A 22,673-nucleotide genomic window follows, 5' to 3' on the forward strand; every position below is an offset into this window, starting at 1 on the left:
TTTAATTGCCGTGTCTTAAACAAGCAGCCCTCTTATTCACTGGCAGTAAGAGAGATGTTTATTAGCATCCTTTTGAGTTGTTGATGAATTTACATATTGGCTGACCTCTCCTTTGTTACAGTCTGAAATTTTGTATTTAAACTTTAAAGGATATAAATAAAACTCTCTATTTGCAAAACAACCATCAGGTGTTTGTCTTCTATTTAAAGCTAAAGTTCTTAAACCAAAAATACCATTCTGAATCCCAAATGTGTCTTCTATCAAACATCCTCAAGGTTCTTAAAATGATGTAAAAATACATCTTTTTGTTTTTGAGCCAACTCTGGACTCAACGTCCTCAGAGACAACCTTTAGAATTATAAAGGTGGAGTCAGGCTGCTTTTACAATTTGGTTGATTCTATTTACTGAATGTTTACTGTGTGAATGTTCCCCTGACCTTGGGTACCATTATCTATCTGTGATACATAACCTATATCACAGATAGATAGATCTGTCCGTGTCCTCGGGGATCATGATCTGTTAAAGCTTTCATTCATTATAAAGGGATCATTGAGGGACTAGTGTTGGGCTCTCATGGGGATTTTCACTTCATGGAGATCCTTTACTTATGGGGCCCAATATGGCATTACTTTTATTTTGCATTTCCTCCTAAGACAGAGAGAACTCACATAAAGCCTAAACCTGGCTCTTACAGGAAGTTTTGTCTCTGTAAAGCAGAGCTTCCATTTTGAACGAGGTTATCTCTAAGAAGCACAATATTATGGTTGAACTCTTTTTTATTCTTAAATCCATATATCAGAAATTCCGCTGTTTTACTTTAGTACCATAGATGTCTTCATCAGCTTCTACTTAGTTGGATATTTTCAGAATTCTAACTTTCTTGCAAGCCTTCCATTGTCTTCAGTGCTTCTCAAACATGAAAGTGCCTAGGAATCATTGGGGGATCTTGTTCAGTGCAGTCTCTGATTCAGTCAGGTCTGAGGTGAGACCTGAGAGTCTGCATTTCTAACAGGCTCCCAGGTGATGCGATGCTGCTGGTCCTTGAACTACATTCAATAACAAGGGTGTTTGGCTCATCCTTACGCTGTAGATATCAACTTAGGCTACATCTTACTTTGGTATCCATAGCATTTGGTAAGTTTCACAATTGGATTGAGCTAGATCAGAAATTAATAGTTAAACCATTGCTTTTTTTATTTCAGGAATTACCAAAAATAAGATGAAAAACATCTGTTTAGAAAATGGAAAATGCTTGAAGAAGTCTAACACTAATGGTTTGAGTTTTAGCTGAGATTGACTTCTATCATTTCTTTTTTTGAAAAATTAAAAAAAATTTAAATTTCAATAGCTTTTGGGATGCAAGTGGTTATTGGTTACATGGATGAATTGTATAGTATGAACTCCGAGATTTTAGTGCACCCATCACCTGAGTAGTGTACATTGTACCCGATATGTAGTTTTTAATCTCTCTTGCCCATAGTCTCCATAGTCCATTATATTCACTCTGTATGCCTTTGCATACCTGTACCATTTCCTTTTATGGTTTTCTTTTAGATACATACAGTAGGTCAAGGAATATAGGCTAAAGATTTTTAATTATCTGTTTTAAGGATTTAACATTTTGTGTTTCCTAAAATACAGAAATTATAATCTGAAATACTATAAAAATCAGAATTTAACAATACAAGATACTATGTTTTATTAGAATTACAGGCATACTGCAGAGGTTTGAGTTTACACTGTTTATTGAAAATGACATTTTCATAGTAACACTCGGTTATAGAAGTTTCCGATTTTCTTTTCAAGAGTTACTGCTGCATTATCTGATCCATTTGTTGACTGCCAGTTGACACTGGAACTACTGACTAAGCAAAAATAAAATCCTAATATGGGTTCAAGTATTAAGGATAATTAAGTATGTATCAGAATATTTGGCAGTGGTTGCATCAGAAATTTATTATTAAATACTCATGCCAGTTATTACTCTGGATAGAGGACTGAATTTTTAAATTAATTTTGTATTATGGTGAAATATGTATAACATAAACCTTACAATTTTAACCATTATTATGTGTATAATTCAGTGACTTTATATATGTTCATAATGTTGTGCAGCCATCAGCACTATTTCCAGAATGTTTTCATCATTCCAAACAGAAACTATGTACCCATTAAACAATGAATCCCCATTATCTCCAACCCCTACCCAAGTCTCTGAAAACCTCTGTTCTATTTTCTGACATTATGAATTTGCCTGTTCTAGATTCCTCATGCAAATGGAATCATTCAATATTTGTCCTTTTGTGTCTGGCTTATTTTACTTAGCACATTTTCAAAGTTCATCCATGTTGTAACGTATCAGAATTTCTTTTTGAGGCTGAATAATCTGTCTTCCTTTGATAGCAAGTTAGACCATTTTGTTAGCCAACTTCTTTAGGCCAGGAACTGTCTCTCTTTTCATAATAACTCTGGGCTGGTGGAATAGAAGGTACACAAAACAGATTGGTACTCAAGTCATGGCTAGAGTAGGCCTAGGCCAAGCTAGAAAGTGGGTTATGTTTCTACTTGAAGTGACCAAATAGTGGCTTTGGATGGACTTTGTGGTCAGGGTTGGGTTTTTTGGGAAAATGTGTCCAGGATGGAAGAAGGATGAAGATGAAGAGTTTGGTTGGTGTGGAGATGGGATTAGGCTGGGCTTAGGGACAGGTCAGCCACACACAGAAGCCTGCACAATGGCTGGCTGCCATTGTGTTCTGTACTCAGAACTAGGAATATTCACTATAACAGTGCAACTGACTTGGATTTCATTAGAGGAATATTAAAAGTAGATGTAAAAAAAAGACCTGTGAAGGCTCTAGATCAGAATCAACTGTAACTTGGCTCATCACAGCCAAATTATTTAGTTATTTTCTTATGTCCCATGTCTGGCTAGCCTAAGCCCAACTAACCCAGGGCAGGGACATGGCTGAAAACAATGACCCCAGCACTGGCTGTACTTCTTAAGGCTCTATTCAAACCAAGACACATCCCTTCCTGTCATTTTAAAGCACATGCCCTATTAGCAGAGGGTCAGTAAATTTCATGCTGTTTTAGAAAATGCACTATATTCTTGGAGAAGGTACTTTGAGCTGGTGTGTTAGCTTCATAAGATTTGATTTTTAAATACTAAATGCTTAAAAATACATGTTTTACTTCTTTTGTTTGAGATGAGGCTTTTAGGGAGTAATAGACACCACAATAAAAGCTAGCATGGTTTGCATTTTCAATAAAAAGGAATTTGCGTGAAGTGCTGCTTTTTCTCAAGAAGCACTTGCGTACAGCATTGCTTAGCAACACACAAATCAGCTCTGACACCTTATTCATCTTTAATATTCAGGTTCAAATCAAGCCTTTCCAGAGATGGGACAGATTGCGTCTTTCAAACCAAGCAAGTGAAAGTTGTCACTTTGTAATTTTCATCTTTAGGTTGGCAGCAGCATCAGAATTTTCATTTTATAACTTCTTTTGGAATTGGAATTTTTTTCAACTAGCCTCTTAGGTCCTTCTCCTCCTCTGTTTCCACTTTTTCATTCCTGAAGACCTTTAAAAGGTCTTTCCTTTATTTTGGGGATCAAATTTAAATTCCTTAGGATGACATGCAGGGCCCATCTCTCATAGCCTCTGCTTCAGCCAAATTAAACAATTCATGTTCATAAACGTGGTGTTTTCTTTGATACCACTTTTTCCAGCCCACGTTGTTTTCTTTGCTTGGCAATACTCTTAGCTGTATAGTCCTGCTCATCTTTCCAGATACTTCTGGAATGTTGGGGAACTTCTCTTTGATTCCTTCAGATTGAGTAAGGGGCCTCTTTTCCTGAGGTCCTGTGCAAATCCTGATCATAGAGTTTATAACATTGGACTTCGTATGTTTGCTTTTCTCATCCTAAACTAGAAATCCCTTCTTGAGAGACAGGGATTCAGTCTTTCATCTGTATATCCTGTCCTTCCTGTGTGTTTCATTTATCTGAATTTCTCAATATTTATGACAGAGCTGAATCTTCTCTTTTTTTAATCATGATTTTTATTCCTTTCAACCTAACTCACTCACTCTCTCTCTATATATATGTATATAGAGAGATATCAAAAGATATAGATATCTATATATATACATATATTATGCTTTAAGTTCTAGGGTACATGTGGACAACGTGCAGGTTTGGGAGGCTCCATCCGTGTTCCCACAGATGACACGATCTCATTCTTTTTTGTGGCTGCATAGTATTCCATGGTGTATATGTACCACATTTTCTTTATCCAGTCTATCACTGATGGACATTTAGGTTGATTCCTTGTCTTTGCTATTGTGAATAGTGCTGCATGAACATTTGCGTATATGTGTCTTTATGGTAGAATGATTTATACTCCTCAAGATATATACTTAGTAATGGGATTGCTGGGATGAATGGTAATTCTGTTTCTCACTCTTTGAGGAATTGCCACACTGCTTTCCACAATGGTTGAACTAATTTACACTCCCACCAACAGTGTATAAGTGTTCCTTTCTCTCCGTAACCTCACCAGCATCTGTTATTTTTTAACTTTTTGATAATAGCCATTCTTACTGGTGTGTGGTGGTATCTCACTGTGGTTTTGATTTGCATTTCTCTAATGATCAGTGTTTTAACCTGAATTTTATGTGGTATGTGAAATCTTTGTGAGAAAGTATTAGTTAATACTGTTGCTTTAAAAAAAATCTGTTCTTACTGGTGGCATATCCTTGATAATGCTATTATTTCATTGGATGTTGATATTTTTTATGATGAACCACAGTGTTTTTAGTTTAATTCTATTCTGTACAGTGTGTTATAGGATAAAAATAAAGTGATTTTATGGGATAGTTTATCTTAGAGGAAGTGTATGAAGGTGATTCCATCAATAAAAATAAAATCCTCAGAATGTCATTTTGCTTACATATTTTAAATTATCTTCGTATAACTTTGAAAACAGTTGTGATTGTGCCTTAATGAATGAAAGAAAATTTATACATTAACTTCAAACACATTTTCTTTTGTAAGGACAATCTAATTGAGGCTATAAGCCTTGCTTTTAGATTCTAAGAGTAGGTTTTTAAAGTTATATGTGAGGACCTTTCATGGTACCACCCAAAAGTAGGTATGTAGTACTTTTTGGGTAATATCTCCCAAGTTCTTTCATCTACAGTTTTGAGTCCAGTTATTGTCTCTGTTTTTATAAACAGGCATATCAAATTGCTACTTGAGAAACTGAAGATTTCAAATTTATATTTAAAAGATAAATAGGCTCATAATCTTTATTGCTGTGGAATTTGTTCTAAGCATCTGAGGGCTTCAGCAGTCAACTGTACAGACAAATGTTGGAGGATGACATTTGTGTTGAATATAAAACCTTATTTTGGCTTTTTGAAAGTGTCTTCATTGTTCTCTATTCTAAGATATAATTTTCTAGTATGATTTGTAAATGCTTATTTGCTAAATCTTTTCCTTTATAAGACATCATACCTTTGAGATGAGAGTAGATTGTTTTAAAGATAACTTTTTCTTGTCTTTTTTTTTTTGTTGCTTGTTTTTACAGAAAACAAGCATCGTTGTGGGTCCAAGGAGACATTTTCCGATCCAAACTGAAAAATCGACCATCCAGTGAAGGAAGTATTAATAAAATTCTTTCTAGCCTAGATGATATGTCTATTGGTGGAAATCTTTCAAAAATACAAAACGTGGAACGATTTGGAGAGGTAAGTTTTCCCTAGGAAGATTATATCTTAAAACTGATGTTCTGCATTTGTTTCTCAGTTGGACATATATAACATAGCAGTGTCTTTTCTCTGGATGCTGTGAGTGCCAGGTTTTTAGATGTAGAGTCATCCATCTATATAGCAAGAAGCAGAGGAAAGAAACCAGTTGCCCTTAAAAAAAAAAAAAAAAGCTATAATTTAAGGAGTAAATGATAAAGGAGGCTACTCTGGTAAGGGAGAATATTTACAGAAAGGAAACAGAAAAGCAAACTTTCTATTTGAAAATTAAAATAGATATCAAGAAGAAAAATTTTAATGTGACAGTTGAAATAATACATACCACAAGTGGTGCTTTGAAAGCCTCAAATTCATGCTGATTTCTAAAGTAAGTGCCGACTTGAAAACATGATTAGGACAACTTTTTTAAAAAAAATTAAAGCTCTACTGTAAACAAACCACCTTAAATAGTTGATATATATTGTCTGATTTAATATTCATAACTACCTGGTGAGTTAGGTAATACTCTCTCTATTTATAGGAAGGAAATTGCGTATCAGAGATGTTCTAACCTCAGTGTCAAACATGGTTCAATCCATGTCTGTCTGAGTCCAAGCTTGTCTTTTTTTTATATTACACTCTGTTACCTCTGAATAAAAATAGAAGAGATTTACTAAGAATTAGGATTATGAGCATTTTTGGAACTAGAAACAACATTGAAACCATTTGTTTGGTTGCACTGTTGTAAAGACAAGAAACTAAAGTTCCAGGGTTGTTTAGTAGTGGGGCCACTTTGAGAACTCGGCATTCAATTCCTAGTTTAGGTCTTTCTACCACGTTATGCCTAAGGTAAAGCTAAGTATCTGGTTTATATTTTTCTATCTCTAAAGGAGCAGAAAAAAAAAAAGAGAGAAAAAAGGACCTGTTCAAAATAGTGGAACAAGCCAGGCAGGGTGATGTGTGCCTTTGTGGTCCTAGTTACTTGGGAGACTGAGGTGGGAGGATGTTTGAGCCCAGGAGTCGAAGCTGTAGTGAGCTATGATGGCACCACTGTACTCCATCCTGGGCGACAGAACAAGAACCTGTGTCTAAAAAATACAAAAGAAAAAGAAAAAATATAGAAGCAACAATGTAGATTTACATTCTATTAGACAGTGACCCATTAGACCCAGACAAGGGCCTTAAACCAAATACTGTGGCTCAAGCTTAGCCCACAAGGAACGCAGAATGGAAGGAACACATTTTAGCTCTCTTAGGTTAATGATTGGCATCCCAAACAGATTTCTTTTTAGCGAGAAAGATAGCCAGAGTGCTTGGAGATTGGGCGCGTGAGTTTTCTTTCAAGGACAAAGGATGGAGACTGTTGGAAGAACTGATTTTTAAACCTAGTGCTCTGTTCTCCAGGATGGCTGCTGATGAGGTGACTAAGTTTACCCATTTAAGTCATCTGTCCTGATGAAATATACACCTTATCCAAGGTCATGCTGATGTTAGAGCCTTTGTTGACTTTCTTGTCTCTGTGTTCCAGTCTCACCTATTAAGAGCAAATAAAAAGAAAGGCTCTGAACTAAGATTTTAACGTGATAATATAGCTAAGCAAGAATACCTTTTTCTTGCTCTAGTCAGCATTTCCTTCCCTGTTTACTTGTTGAGTTCTAGTAAACAGGGCTTTGAGTTATGAACTCTGAAAAGACAAAAGTTAATCCCGTTATCTGAGAAACATATTTACCTTGCAGGAACATAGTACTTTCTATATCATAATCTTGATTAAATTAACATCTGGTAGTTAGAACATTTTATTCTCATACTCTTTTAATCCCCAATCTGTCGATCTTAAGAATACTTAACATTTATGTATCACTGTGAGGGTAAGGAATGCAGTATGATTGGAATTTAAAATAAGTCAGTTTTAAATATAAGTATATGTAAGTCTACTCCCTGGTCTTAGTCCATTTGGGCTGCTGTAACAAAACACTACAGGCTAGGTGGCTTATAAACAACAGAAATTTATTTCTCACAGTTCTGCAGGTTGGGAAATTCAAGATCAAGGCATCACAGATTTGGTGTCTGGTGAGGGCCTGCCTACTGGTTCATAGACAGCACCTTCTGCATCTTCACATGGCAAAGAGAGCAAACAAACTGTTAATGCCATCACCTTGGGGGTTGGGATTTCAACATATGAATTTTGGGGGCTACAAATATTCAGACCATAGCACCCCCCATCATTATTTTAGTTTTAGCCATTGAAATGCTATTGTTTCTGAAATTCAAGGGCAGAAATGAAAGAATTCAGAGATGCCACAGAATGATGGTATGGTGAATATTTTACACAGCATCATGTATAAGGCTCTTGGACTACTTTATTAGCTAGTTAATGGCTTTGTGCAAGTAACTCTTACAAGCACTTTTCTTGCCATGCTTATCTGGTGCCAGCTCTGGAATATCATATGAATATGGAAAATTAGCTTGCTCAAAATTGGACTTAACAGAGTTATTGATGTCTTTATTGTTCTTATAAATTGCACATGGAAAAATAGATTGAGAATGCTCTAAGAATTTAATGTGTTTCAGGTTGCATGGAGGGTGAAAGTCCATGGAATTTCTGGATTTACATAGTTTGCATATATAGAAAGTGCAAAAAGGCAGTATTCCTCTTGAGATTGCCTTGAAAAAAAAGATTAAAGCAGAGATTCTAAATTTTTTTTTCTTTCTAGGCCTACAGTAATTTTCTTGTGATTAGTTACTAAGAAGCTCTGTATTACCAGATTCGGAGAATTCGAATATAGTTTTTTAGGCCGGGCATCATGGCTTATGCCTGTAATCCTGGCACTTTGGGAGGCTGAGGCAGATGGATCAGTTGAGGCCAGGAGTTTGAGACCAGCCTGGCCAGCATAATGAAACCCCATCACTACTAAAAATAGAAAAAACAAATTAGCCAGGTGTGATGGCACATGCCTGTAGTCTCAGCTTCTTGGGAGGCTGAGGCACGAGAATCACTTGAACCCGAGAGGCGGAGGTTGCAGTGAGCTGAGATCGTGCCACTGCACTCCAGCCTGGGCAACAGAGCGAGACCATCTCAAAAAAACAAAACAAAACAAAACAAAACAAAACCCAGTTTTTTAGTGCTTAGGATATAGGTGAAAGGAAAACAACCAGAATGATGCGGATCATAGTGATGGACTAGGTTGTGGTTTTAATGAATGTTCTTTGTCAACTTAGAGTTATGAGAAATAAAATAGAGGCTTCACCTTTATAGAGCCTGGACTTCAGTGCTGGACTGGGCACTATGAAATATACACAGCCCATCCTGTGGGTGTAGGTTAGGCTCCCTGCTCCTGCCTTGCACTATACTTTTCCTCCTCAGTCCTCATCCCTCCTTTTCATACTCTCTAGGAAGGTAGAGACTTTTATTTGTCTTCATCACGATTCTATTTTTGACCAAAGGTATTATGTGAATAAGTATTATATGAATGGATGAAGAAGGCTTATAGTTTCAGAGAAAAAAAAAGGACAGAGACATGAAATTGGCAATAATCTAAGCTACACAAGTGCATTATGTGCTCAAATACAAAACAGTACTAGCAATAAGTGCTCACTTTAACATTTAGGGCCTATAGGTCCATTATGGCTTGGAGTTATTTTTAAAGATGGGATTTAAAGTACTTTATTTAAAGTGCAAATATTAAATCAGAATCTTAGCATGAAGGCACTATGTGCCAGGAACTGTTTTAGGCACTTGACATTAATGAACTCTTTTAATCTTTACAGTAGCCGTATGAAGTAGGCAGTGTTACTAGGCCCATTTACAGGAGACATACCTGAGTTAGAGGTCAAACCATCTATCTGCCCAAGATCCTGAGTACATGGTGAGGTGGTCATTTGGACTTCTGTGCTCTGGCCCCAAAGTCTGTGCACTCAGCCACCCTCCCAGGAGGCCTCTCACTATACTCTGGTAACTCTCTATGAGGTCTTCATTGTGCCTTTAGTAAATTATATACAGTAATTTTGAGCAAAACTGTAACCATTCCTGCTAATAAACTTCTCCTGGAATAACAACGGTTTTTACATTTTGTCTTTCTACTTTAGGGCTACAGTCTGTTATTAGCATGCCAATTGGTAGATGCTCTTGACTTAGTGGTATTAATTAGATATAGGTGCTGCTAATATTCAGCCAAGTTCATACAAATTAACAATCAAGTAGACAAGAATGTAGTTGTTTTAATTACATCTTTGAGATATTGTGATTTATAAGATCCATCAAGTACTCATAAGCAGGGTGCATCTTAGAAAAATCTATGAATTAAAATTAAATCTCTAATGTCCCGCTTTTAAGCACCTTTCTTTCCCCCATTATGACAGTGAAGACCAGTTCTAATCTGAATGCCATTGGGATCCACCAGAGGTTATTAAGCAGGGGAGTGACAGCACACAGAATCACGGTGTCAGGAGATCACTCTGGCCATGGTGTCATATAGGACTGAGGGTGGAAGGCCAGGGAGCTGGTGATGGGGAGGTCCAGGTTTTAAAGGTCCCAACCAGTGGCAGTGAGTGGGGCAGCCAGAAGAGAGATGTGGGTAGCTCTGATAAATTCAAACTTTTTATTGATCAGAAGCAGCTTATTATAAAGAGGACATCTTTGCCTTTCCCCAACACTTAAATCTGTAGGTTCAACATCTGAGAGCTGAAAAGAACTTTAGACGACTCAGCCACCTTTCCTAGCCAATTTATTAAAATCTGCTAAAAATTCCGTTCTCATCTTTATCTTCCAGTTCTTGGACTTCTATTTTTACTCATTTCTATTTAAACTGTCTATTTATGTCATTTTTCTATTATGACTCTTCCATCTTTATTCCCTAGTGTGCTATATTCTATCTCGTAGATCTCTTCCTAATGGGACTTTCCACAGCCTTTCCTATAGCTTACTGTGCCATGATTACGTTTTGGTCAGCAATTACTTTATCCAGCTGAAATCTGTAGACATGATTGTGTGTGGAGAAAACAACTGGTGGAATAAAATATTTATTATTTATGTTGTTATTTGTTCTTTCACTAGGTCATCACTCTTGTTTTTTTTTTTTTTTTTTTAATTGTACTTCTCTTGGTACAGTATTTTAGTTTACTGTCATTTTTTTGCCTTTATGTAGGGCAGTCCAGTATCCAAAAGAAAGAGTGTTGCTGCTTAGATCCTCCAAAGGGCAATGGGGCATCTGAGAGCAGACCCCTTTCCTTTGAGGGACAAAGATAGGAGGGTCTTCCCTGGACTAGGTAGGATTCTTCATTGTTGCCAGCACATCAGCCATGTGGTTTTGTTTCTTTTCAGTGGATTCCAGGGAATCTGCTTCTCCTGGACCAGCTTAAGACAAAAGAGAGTCTGCCCTGGCATTTTGTAGGGAGAGGGGCTAGAGCCTAAGGGCAGAATGGAGGCCCAGGGTGGGTTCTCCTCATTTGTCATTTGTGAATGTGTTCTTTAGTTGTCATGAAGAATGAATCTGATATAAGGAAGGAGGCCTAACAGCACCTGATGAGAAAAGTTTTCAGACTCTCCCCTGGCTACCAACTCATGAGATTGATTTGAGCCACACAATATATTGTACTGCATTTGCTAATAAACCTTTTCCTCCTACAGGCTCTTATGACCTGGTATATCTTATAGGATCAATCCCCTAATAAATATAAGGCTTGTTATATTTATGTCTGTGTATCTTATTCAGTATTCCAGGAGGCCAAAGTCCTTTTCCATATAGCTTTTTAGTTTCTTAATTCTGTAATTTAATGTAAATATGTTTTGAATAATGTTAACTATTTTTGTTGAATTTGAAGGCTATGTATTAATCACTGAGAATTTTATAGTTTATATGTTCTATCTCTCATAGTCCTAAAAATGCCCCAGACTTTTGTACAATGGCCACAGAGACAAAATAAAAGAAGATTAGTTTAGACAAAAAATAATACGGTTTACATTTTAGTAAATTTTTTCAGACCTGTATTGCCTGTCTGGACCTTTCCCCCTTCTTCCCTGTCCCCGAGTCTGGGCTCCCATGCAGTTTCCCATACCCTAATCCAATCCATTATCTCTCATCAGGCCACTTAAACGTGTCCCTCCCCTGAGTCTTGACCTCCAATTCATTCTCACAATGATCGATGGGAGGAAATATATGCAACATATACAAATGAGGGGGTTTTGTGGATATAAAGAACTCTTACAAATCGCCAAAATACTGTGTACACAAATAAAACAATATGGGAACCCTCCTGGCTGGTAAACATAAAAAAGGTTCCCTAGAAATGGAAGAAACACAAATTTAAATGATGACATGCTATTTATGCCTATCAAATGTATTAAAAATGGATGCAGTATTGACAAACGTTTAGGGAATAAAAAGCTCTGAAACATTGCTAGTTGGAATTTACAATGGTACAGCCTTTTTGGAGGGCAATTTGATCATGTAGAAGATGACTTTAAAAGGAATTCCACTTCTATGAATTTGTCTTAAGGCAATAATAAGAGAGTGTTCATAAACCAGGTATATATGAGAGTATGTTTGTTGAGGCTGTTTATAGTGATGAAAGACAGAGAACAGTCTAACCTAGGGTATCGGTTAAATAATAACATTAGGCATATCTAGACAATGGAATTTTATGGAGCCATAAAACGACAGAGATTTAAAAAAATGTGCCCTGAAAAACTTTCACAATATGTTTTTTAAGTTAAAAAAGTTACAAAGCAGCATATGTATATAATACAACCTCTTTTTGTAAGGAAGAAGTAGGTTGGGGGTTTTATATAGCGCAGGGAAAATTCTGGAAGACTATGTGCCAGAATGTTAATGTGTTTTGCTTTTGATTGTAAATATATAGGTGGTTTTAATATTTTTTCATGTTTACCTATACTTTATTATACATGGTACATAAAAATGTATCATAAATATATCTGCATCTCTCTCTATATATATCTATATTATTTATTTATTTATTTTTTTGAGACAGAGTCTCTGTCGCCCAGGCTGGAGTGCAGTGGTGTGATCTCAGCTCACTGCAACCTCCGCCTCCTGGGTTCAAGTGATTCTCATGCCTCAGTCTCCCAAGTAGCTGGGATTACAGGCACGTGCCACCACACCCAGCTAATTTTTATATTTTTAGCAGAGATGGGATTTCACTATGTGGGCCGGGCTGGTCTTGAACTCCTTGCCTCATGTGATCCACCTGCCTTGGCCTCCCAAAGTGCTGGCATTACAGGCATGAGCCACCATGCCTAGCCAAATACTTTTTTTTTTTTTTTTTTAAAGAAAAAACACCCCTGCCTTTGTCGTCACCACCACAGCCGCTCGCCTGAGAGGAGCTGGGGGAGAACGGTGGCCCACGAGGCTCGTTGCAGACAATGCGGCGGCTCCTGTGAGGGTGTTTAAGTAAACTTGAGGGGAGGAAGTAAAAGTATGTTGAATCTGGGTAGTTAAGTGCATGGCTGTGTATTGTAGTATTTTTGTTGTTTTCTGATTTTGAAATGTATTATAATTTACAGAAATATTTGACCTTTAAGATTCACAATAGAATGAGAGAAAAATACATGTAAAGTAATTATAATTTAAAGTGTACTATTATTTAATTTTCTGTTTAACTGTATGTCTTTTAAAATGCTTTTATTCTTTTCAAGCAATATATGATTACAGCTTAAAAAATATCAACTAGTGTTGAATTCTAGCAACAAAAAATATCAGTCTCCTCTCTCACCTTTCTGTATCTGTGGACCCACTTCCAAAGGGGGAAACCTCTAGGAAAATTATACTAATATTTTTAGTGCCATTTTTCTATTATAAATACCTTGCTTATGTTGCCGTTTTTTAATTGATCAATTTTGGACATTTTTCTATTGCCTCCTGGTTGTTGTAGACACGATGCAGCTCTTCTGTCTCACTGTCACCACTACTCCCAATATAACTATACTTGTTAGATCAAATAATGTGCACATTATTACTGTGTAAATATTGTTCATGGTTGAGCTTAGTGGTACACTATGACTGTTTTCTTTTTTGATACTCTCTTTGTTTGTCCTAGACCTAATTGCCTTTTTTTATTTGCGTAGTTTTCTATGCATTTAGGAAAAGATAATGCTTTAAAAAGTTGTGCCAAACCATGTTAAATTTTTTTGAAATCTCAACACAGCAAAATTCCATTCTAATTCCATTCTTTTCCTGAAGACATTTCTCCCTTCTAAGTTGGACTGGTTGTTCTTAGCCCTCGTGTGTGTGTGTGTGTGTGTGTGTGTGTGTGTGTGTGTGTGTGAAGTCCTAGGATCAGAACTATATAGTCTGATTCTGTAACTCTTCTTCATATTCTTCAGTTAGATCCCTAATTTTATTGGATCTCATGTTATCTTTCCTTTTTTCCTGAAGAGCATATCCTGTAATAGTTTTCTCAGAAAGATTGTATGGGTAGTAAATTTTTATATCTGTTTTACTTTTATACTTACCTGAAAGGTTGAATTTTAGAATTACAGGTTGAGAATCATTTTATATTTAGAATTCTGAAGGTGTTTCTAGTGGGAAACATAAAGAGCCTCCTAGTTGGAGGAACAACCAGTATTCCTGGTTTTCAAAATCCTGCAAAAGCACCCGGTTGACAATGAAACTGATTGTGGTAAGGATTCTGTCAGCTCCTAGAAGCTTTCTTGGCCATTCTCATGAGGGCCTATATGCTTTTTGGCCTCACCTCATATTTGGGACACTCTGGCTCTGTGCTAAGTAACTGGTAACCTCCCAGCACGTTGAGTGCTTACTGCAGCCTGGTGAAGCTAAGCCCACCTTCTCAGGTGCTCTATCCCACTAGCAAGCCTAGCTGTCAGACCTTCCTGATTCCTGTTCTTGCAGACTTCCTTTGATGGTAGTAAGTTCCTCCCCCGTTGGGGTTGTATGAATAGAATTGAAGGGTAAAACTGATTCCTGGAGATTTTTTAGAAGTGCAACTTGAGACTCTAAGAGAACCCTCTGTCATGAAGACTCCATGATCCTGTGACTATTGAGCTGGTATTCTTCTTGGGCAGGACGCCCTTTCCTGGGGTCTTGGGCTGTGTCACTTGTACCCATTCTTTAAGGGATTGCCTCTAGGAAGCTTTTGTCCTTATTCTTTCTTTCCCACTGGCCTTGTGCTTTGCATTTCCTTATTTCTTTTTTAAACTCAGAGATGTGATAGTGAGATTTGGTCTTTTTACTCAGGACATGCCTACTGAGTCCCAGGGTTACCTGTGGAACCCAACATAGGTGGCAGGGAGTGAGGAGGTATTGCGATCAGAAATGACTCAAATGTGACTGATGGAAGTATATTTTTCATCAAACAAGAGTTCTAGTTTTAAATAAGGGAGGGGACTCTTATGGCTGGGAGGGATTTTAGCAAATCCAAGCACTTTGATTTTTCAGTTGAGGAAAAAAGGCAAAATACAGTCTTCACTGGTGCAATGACAGTGTGCTGTGGCATATATTTTAGAAAGAACATTGCATCTTGGGACGAGAAATCTAATTTTGAAATCATACGAAGGTCATTAAGAGTTTATGGGAGCTTGGGCAGTATTCCTAACTTCCATGAGTGTGTCCTTTCTTCATCAATAAATTAAGGGTATCAGTGTCTCCCCCTGCATCAGCGCTGTTGAAGAGACTAGCATTTGAAGAGACTAGCCTGGTACTTCTATTTTTCAAACAATAAAGACTTACTTCAGAAGGAAAGATCTAGTGAACAAGGTCCTTTAAATCCTTCTGAAAAGAACTTGTGTGCTTTTGGTACTGTTAAAATAATTACTGTGTTAATAACTTACTGTATAGATATCCTAAAGTATTTTTATCTTGTATTTTTGTAAACAAGTTGTGGAATTTGCAGTGATGGCTCCTGGTAGTATCTAAAAATATGTTTGTACTGCATCTGTGGGCCCTTCTGTATCTAGGCTATATTCCAATGCACGATTGTGTCTGCAGGAGAGAGTCTCTCCTCTGTTGGGGTCCGTTGTAACAAACAGCTCCTTTTATATTCTCCCACATCTATTCCCATGCTTCTTTGATTTGGAATTTGACTTGTTGCCTGTTGAACTGGCAAATAGTTGAGTATTCTTTTGTGTAAACTTCGACAATGCTGATTCATAGTACCTCTAGTGACTTAATCTATATTAAGATAATCTGTATAAAATGTATCTATATATGTAATCTATTAAGAAACCTATATAAAGCCAAATTTTGACCTTTCTATGGAATGGGTATTTTTTTCCAGAATAACTTAGAAGATGATGAAGATGTGGAAATGAAAAATGGTATAACCCAGGGAGACAAACTACGTGCCTTAAAAAGTCAGAGACAGCCACGTACCTCACCATCCTGTGCATTTAGGTAGATCTGTTTTAAACACTTCAGTTCATAGTATGCTCCCCTTTGTGAATAGAACATTTAATCTTCTCTTTAATCTGTAATCTTCTCTTTTGAATTTTGTTCTACAAATTCTAAGTTTACTATTTCGTGTTGTTTATTAATTATTTTATTACTGTTGGGAGTAGCTAAAGTTTAGAAGTTTACCAAAAGCAACTGCTGCATCTCAGTCTCTGGAATTCTACCTTAAGCTGCAAAGCAGTTATCTCTGGGACTGTTTCAAATTCTGTTTGGATTTCTCCCCTTCTGCTGTGAATGAGTTTCTTGTCCTGTGTTGGATCCTCACAGGTGTACCGAGGCTTTTGTGTTGACTCACAGTGTATGGAAAAGTATTGTATGCTAGTCTCTGGCAATCCAAGCTAAGTCCTCAGCTTTACCTTCTATTTTTGAAAATTGAATAAGCAATTCTTACCTGTGCGTGTAAAGTTATAAGCCATCTTGACTTTGAAGTCTCAAGCTACTCACCAGAATCAATGATGGGACTTGCGTTCCGATCACAACATTTGAAACCTGCTGATAGTTCAGATTGGGTTTAAAAAAAGGTTTTGGAATTAAAAGGTGCAAACATTTGTAAATATCATCATTTTTTAAAAATTTCAATATACTGGGTGGCAAGGCCCCAGTCCACAGATTAATATAATGGGAAGCGGCAACATTGCTTTGACTTATAAATAAGAGACACACATAGCAGAAGGATGTGTTGCCGGTATGACAAACACCAAACAGATTCACAGGGAATTTAGCTTTCATGTGTCATCTGGGAGAAACTGTAGCACTGTCGTCAGATTGGGTCTTTACTGAGTTCCTGATCTAAGGAATAAAGGTTCATATTGCTCAAAGATGAGGTTATCATTTTCTGCAGTATTATGAGAAAAGGGGATAGCAAGCCTGGTTCTGGGTAATCTAGGATCCATTTGCAAGGTTTCTCCCTTTTGCTAATTTAATATTTTTACTGGTTTGATACCATTTGATGTGCCTTGTGGTCTTTGTGAAAACATGTGGCCTGGTGATATGTGAGCATCTGTCTTCGATTTCCGCAGGTCGGATGATGCAAAAGGACACCCAAGAGCAGTGTCCCAGCCTTTCAGGTACTGCCAATGAGGTTCAATGTCTAGTAGCTTATAAATATATGCTTCCTTTTAGCCATGTTTCCCAAGTCTCAAACATGAAAATCAACTCTACACAGCTTTTTGATTTTTAAATTGCTTCATTTCTCTTCCATATTGTTTATGCCTTATTTTTAATGCTCACCATGAAAAGGATTTTTTTTTTTGTTTGCTGGTATGCCCACAGGGCTGTGTGGTGGTGGTAGAGACATCAATGTGTTTTGTGCTCTTAGCCCATTGTGGGGGTCTCTCAGAAACTACAGGTGCTCTGCATCTTTCCTTTCGATCTAGTGATAGATCTAGCTTAAATTGTTTCCATTTTTATTTGTCCTCTTTCCCTCTGTTTTTTCCCAGTCAGCATGCATTTGTTCTCCTCCTTTATTTTCTAGTCTTATTTTCTTCTCTACCTTCCTTTTGAAGAGAGAACACTAGTTTTGTTCTGTGGAAAAATGTCCCCTGAAACCTCCTGGAGTGGTACCACTATCCGGTGTGGCACTCGGTGAGAGCAGTAGAGATGTTTGGTCAAGAGTGTTGATGAAATAGGGGAAAGAAGCTCTTCACCTGCTGGTTCTTATTCATTCTTAGGTTTAGGACTGTTTAGTGAGGGCAGTTCTAAGAGGGCTCAAGCTTCCGGAGCTTCTGGAGAAGCTTGAATCGCTTCTTGGTCGAATTTTTCCCGTAGAAAAATCGCTTCTTGGTAGAATTTTATTTTGAAGGCAAAACATGAGCTTAAGCTGCTGTTTGGAGGGTGGATAATGAAGGAAAGAGTCTACAAGTGAATAAGCTTTTCTCTAGCAGAGAGGAAAACAGAGTTCAGCTACATTAAATGATTTATCTAGGATCAAATAGATTTGATATTCAGATTATGACTGGGCCCTGGCTATCCAGATTTGGGTGTTTTTCCTTTTTGTCCACTTGGCAAATATTTATTGAGCATCTGCTCAGAATCCAGCATTGTGCTAGCCACTGGGAATTGAAATGAGAGAGAAGTCTTTGCCCTCAAGGAGCTTATATCAAGTAACGGAGATAGACAAATATCAGATGATGCAATATGGTGTAAGAGCTATGATTTACTATGAGAATATATGTTGAAACGTATATTGCTTGGGAACTCAGAGAAGGCTTGCTTGATGAGGTAACAGCTGATTGGACCATTAAAGGCTAAGTGTGATAGGAGTGGGTCAAATGGACATGGAAGATAAGAGGTAGAGGATGGGAAGGAGATGAGTAAATGCCCTGGCAGGGAAAATAGCCTGTGCACACTGGACAAATGTGTGGACGCTACCGATTCAGGGAACTCAAGGCATTTTTGTGTAGCTGGAATAGAGATGTCCAATGCGAGAGCATGGAAAGAAGGACCTGTCCAGGTTTTGGAGGGGTTGCATAAGCCAAGCCAAAGAGTTTCTATAGGCTTATGGGCACAGAGGAAAGATGAAATGATTTAAACAGTGAAGTGACATGATTCACTGAAGGCTATTCACAATTCGAATTGTTTAGGAAAAAGATTAAAAGATGCCACTCATAGTCAAGGGTAAGAAATAAAGATGGCCTCGCCTAGGGTAGTTGCAGGGTGGAAAGGAGAGGATGGATTTGAAATATAAGAAATGGAATCTAAGGTTGTGCTGAGGAATGAATACCAGTGGCGAAAAAGGGCAGTGACCCAAGAAGACAGGATCATGGCTAAGAGCAGGACTTTGACTCCTGGGTTTGAATCCCAGGTCTGCTGTTCACTAACTGAGTGACTGGATGAGGAACTTCTCCTCTGCGTTTCTGTTTCCTCGCTTGTAAAGTAAGGGCAGCAATATTAGCTCCTTCATAGGGTTGTTGTGAGGACAAGCTGAGCTGACATCTTTAAGGTTCTCAGAACAGTACCTGGCAGAGTTAGCGCTGTGTCGGTGTTGGCTGCCGCTGCTGTCATCACTATTAGGACCTGTCATGGTATCTTTAAGATTGATTAATTTATCTTGTCCTAGCTAGTTGCTGAATGTTTAAGATAAGACTACTTTATGGTGACACTTTGCCATTTTTCTCCACAAAGATTAAGTTCATCCCTGCAAGGATCGGCACCTACCTTGAAGACATCAAAAATGGCACTGTCCTCTTCAGCAACAGCCAAGAGGATCAACAGAACTTCTTTGTCTTCAGGTGCCACTGTAAGAAGGTAATTTTTCTCTCCCTCTTCCAAGGTGCTGGTTTGAGGTAAAGGAAGCTTGCAGCAGGCAATGAGTTTGGCTGCAGTTTTGTCAGAGCAGGGGATAAGGGAGAAGAGAAACCACAGAAGACCCTGTGATCTTCTGGGGCTTCCGTTCCTGTCTTGGAAGGCAGGAGACAAGGCTGTGGAGGCAGTGGTACAGAGTGTGCTCTTCTTCTAGTGAGTCTGCAGCTGGCTTAGTGTGATCCAGAAAATGGAGTTCAGTTGCATATACAAATGGTATTGTCATTTCTCAGTTGACATGTATAGGCAGGGGAGAACTAACCAAAATGGGTAGGGATGTTTGACGTAGTCATATGATTGAATATGTACTTAAGTCTGCTTTTAATGCTCCCCTTACATGGCCCTTTTCCTTTGCTTCCCACCCCAGGGTAAATAAAACTCCCTGATGTTCTGTTTCGAGATCTATAGTCAAAGTGTTTTAGCCAGTTTCTTGGGTCCTAGTTAACTGTTTTTGACAAAGAAAGTTGATATGTATAAGTCAAGGCTACATATTATCATAACACCAAGGGTGGTGAAGAAGCCATCTTGACATCATTCACATTGATCAGTATTGTCTTCATCATGTTCCCCTAATGTCATGAGTATGTTTTAGAAACATGAGCTCTGTGTGAGTGTACACTGTTGTCTGTTTTTTCCCTCCTCACTTGTGTTTTCCATTCAGCTTTTCCATAAACTCCCGGCTAGCCAGTTCTCTAGGGAACTTGAATGCTGCAACAGACGATCCAGAAAACAAAAAGACCTCCTCATCCTCTAAGGCAGGCTTCACAGCCAGCCCGTTTACCAACCTCTTGAATGGCAGCTCCCAGCCGACTACCAGAAATTACCCTGAGCTCAACAACAATCAGTACAACAGAAGCAGCAGCAGCAACGGGGGCAACCTGAACAGCCCCCCAGGCCCCCACAGCGCCAAGACAGAGGAGCACACCACCATCCTCCGACCCTCCTACACCGGGCTTTCTTCTTCTTCAGCGAGATTCCTGAGCCGTTCTATCCCTGTAAGTTCGCAGACACCACCTCCTGGTCCTCAGAACCCTGAATGCAACTTCTGTGCCTTGCCTTCCCAGCCAAGGCTGCCACCAAAGAAATTTAATAGCGCCAAGGAAGCCTTCTGAGCGATGCCTTCCCTCTGTGCTGTGAAACTGTCTATGCACTACATTCTGCTAGCTCCTCTTCAAGTAAACGCCACGTTTCAACAGGGTTTTCTTCCTTCTTTTTCTTCCTACCCTGCACTCCTTTATAAGTGGTTTCTCTTAAAAAGGAAATAGCTTTCATTCTTTTGATTATGGACATTGTTGACTTCAGTTACTTTTCAGTTGTGTTTCCAATCACTCTGAATATCTGGTGCAAAGCCAGGAGCTGATTCATACAGTGGATAGCATTTGCTGGGGGTGTGCTGGTTTGGGAAATTATGGCTTTTTCCACATCATTTATCAGTGAATGAATTTTGGAGTATTGACATGTGGAAGGTGCTGAATGAACACTATCTTCCTAGAACTAAGCATTAGGCCCTTGAATATTTCACCCCCTGCAAGGAACTGACCCAGAATAAAATAAGTGGCAAGTGGAAGATGTTTCTAAGAAGGGCTTATAGGTAGGTACCTGGGATGCAAGTGGAGGAGCAAGCAGAGTATCAGGAAGGTGTTTAAAAGTAGCCAGCACTCTTCTAGAGAAAGGTGGGAAGACCTCCAAACACATCTTACCAGTGAGATCTCTATTTAGGTTACCAAGCTCTCTTTAACAATCAGCAATACCTGGTAAGGTAAACTCTGTTGGTTAACTCCTATTATAAATTACTTTAATCACCTGTTTTGATTGCCTCTAGGGGTATTGAGATCTATAGGAATGTGAGTTTTGACTTGAGAGTAACAAGGACAAATAGGAAGCAGAAATCAATCCTGTGTATTAAGGAGATACGAAGCATGGTTTGCAACACTGATTGTACTCAGGGCTTAAGCAAGCCCTGGGTATCTTGGAAGGCTCTGGCCTGGCATCCCTTCATACTCTCTATTCTTGAAACATTTCCTCAGCCATCATCTAGGGAGTGGTTGCTTCTGTAGAGAAGAGGGGAGGAGGAAAGGTGCTGCTGGCAGTGTGCTGCGTATGGTCCACTCAGCAAAACAGGAGCCCCATGGTTCATCCTTAATGACATTCACTTTCTTTAGTTGGCAGTTTAGAAACCATGAGGATGGGCCAGGAGCAGTGGCTCATGCCTATAATCCCAGCACTTTGGGAGGCCAAGGTTGGTGGATCACCTGAGGTTGGGAGTTCGAGACCAGCCCGGCCAACATGGTGAGACCCCGTCTCTACTAAAAACTCGAAATTAATGGGGCGTGGTGGTGCGCGCCTATAATCCCAGCTACTCAGAAAACTGAGGAAGGAGGATCCCTTAGAAACCAGGAGGCAGAGGCTGCAGTGAGCCAATATCGCGCCACAGCACTTCGGCCTGGGTGACAGAGTGAGACTGTCTCAAAAAAAAAAAAAAAAAAAGGAAAAAGAAACCATGAGGATGAGGATGTCTTCTAACATGAGAATGCAGTGTGCGTGTTTATGTGTGTGTGTATGTGTTCATGTTTGGGTGCATTAGATTCATTACCGCTCTTATCCCTACCTCAGACCTCTTTTAAAATTTGTTCCCACTCTGTCGACTCTCAACCCATTCCCTAAGAGGAGCCTAGCGTATCTGATGTTCCCTGTCCAATTTTACAGGCATGAGCCCCCGTGCTTGGCCTTGGCATTAGTTTAGATTCCTTTACAGATTAGGGTCCCAGGAAACTGCCAGCCATCTACCCCTTAATCTGATGCTGATCCCACTATATGAATTGGGTGTATAGGTATCATAAAAACTTAAATCCATGTAACTAAGGATTAGATGTAAAAAGATAATATATTTACATTTTCCTAACTATATGTATAAATCATATACTTTCCAGCATTCGTTGAGCTCAGTCAGCGTTTTCACATACTGACTGTGGATCAACCTCTTTTTTTGGATCAGAATGCAGATCTTTCCATTTTCAGAAAAAGTGCTAGAGATATATAGATAATCATACAGTCACGTGCTGCCTAATGATGTTTTGGTCAATAACAGACCACATATACAATGGTGGTCCCGTAAGATTATAATGGAGCTGAAAAATTCCTATTGCCTGGTGATGTCATAACCCTCATAGGGTTATAACTGCAGTACTCATGTGTTTGTGGTGAT

At 38.5% G+C, this 22,673-nt stretch overlaps 1 protein-coding gene across 5 annotated transcripts in view; it reads left to right on the plus strand.

Annotated features, from left to right (window-relative positions):
* Window positions 1–22,673, plus strand: part of CDC14A (cell division cycle 14A) — a 171,842-nt gene that overhangs the window by 129,714 nt on the left and 19,455 nt on the right. For 3 of the 5 annotated variants that reach the window (XM_025365449.1, XM_025365423.1, XM_025365457.1), the window contains 5 exons: window positions 5,591–5,750; window positions 15,996–16,111; window positions 17,188–17,235; window positions 19,292–19,414; window positions 20,130–20,656. In XM_025365449.1, the coding sequence (XP_025221234.1) occupies window positions 5,591–5,750; window positions 15,996–16,111; window positions 17,188–17,235; window positions 19,292–19,414; window positions 20,130–20,580 (898 nt within the window). In that variant the 3' untranslated portion in view covers window positions 20,581–20,656. Of the gene's footprint in view, window positions 1–5,590; window positions 5,751–15,995; window positions 16,112–17,187; window positions 17,236–19,291; window positions 19,415–20,129; window positions 20,657–22,673 lie in introns of those variants that run through there. The other 2 variants (XM_025365440.1, XM_025365429.1) reach the window with 2 other exon arrangements.

Source organism: Theropithecus gelada, chromosome 1 (assembly GCF_003255815.1).
Source record: "Theropithecus gelada isolate Dixy chromosome 1, Tgel_1.0, whole genome shotgun sequence".
NCBI lineage: Eukaryota > Metazoa > Chordata > Mammalia > Primates > Cercopithecidae > Theropithecus > Theropithecus gelada.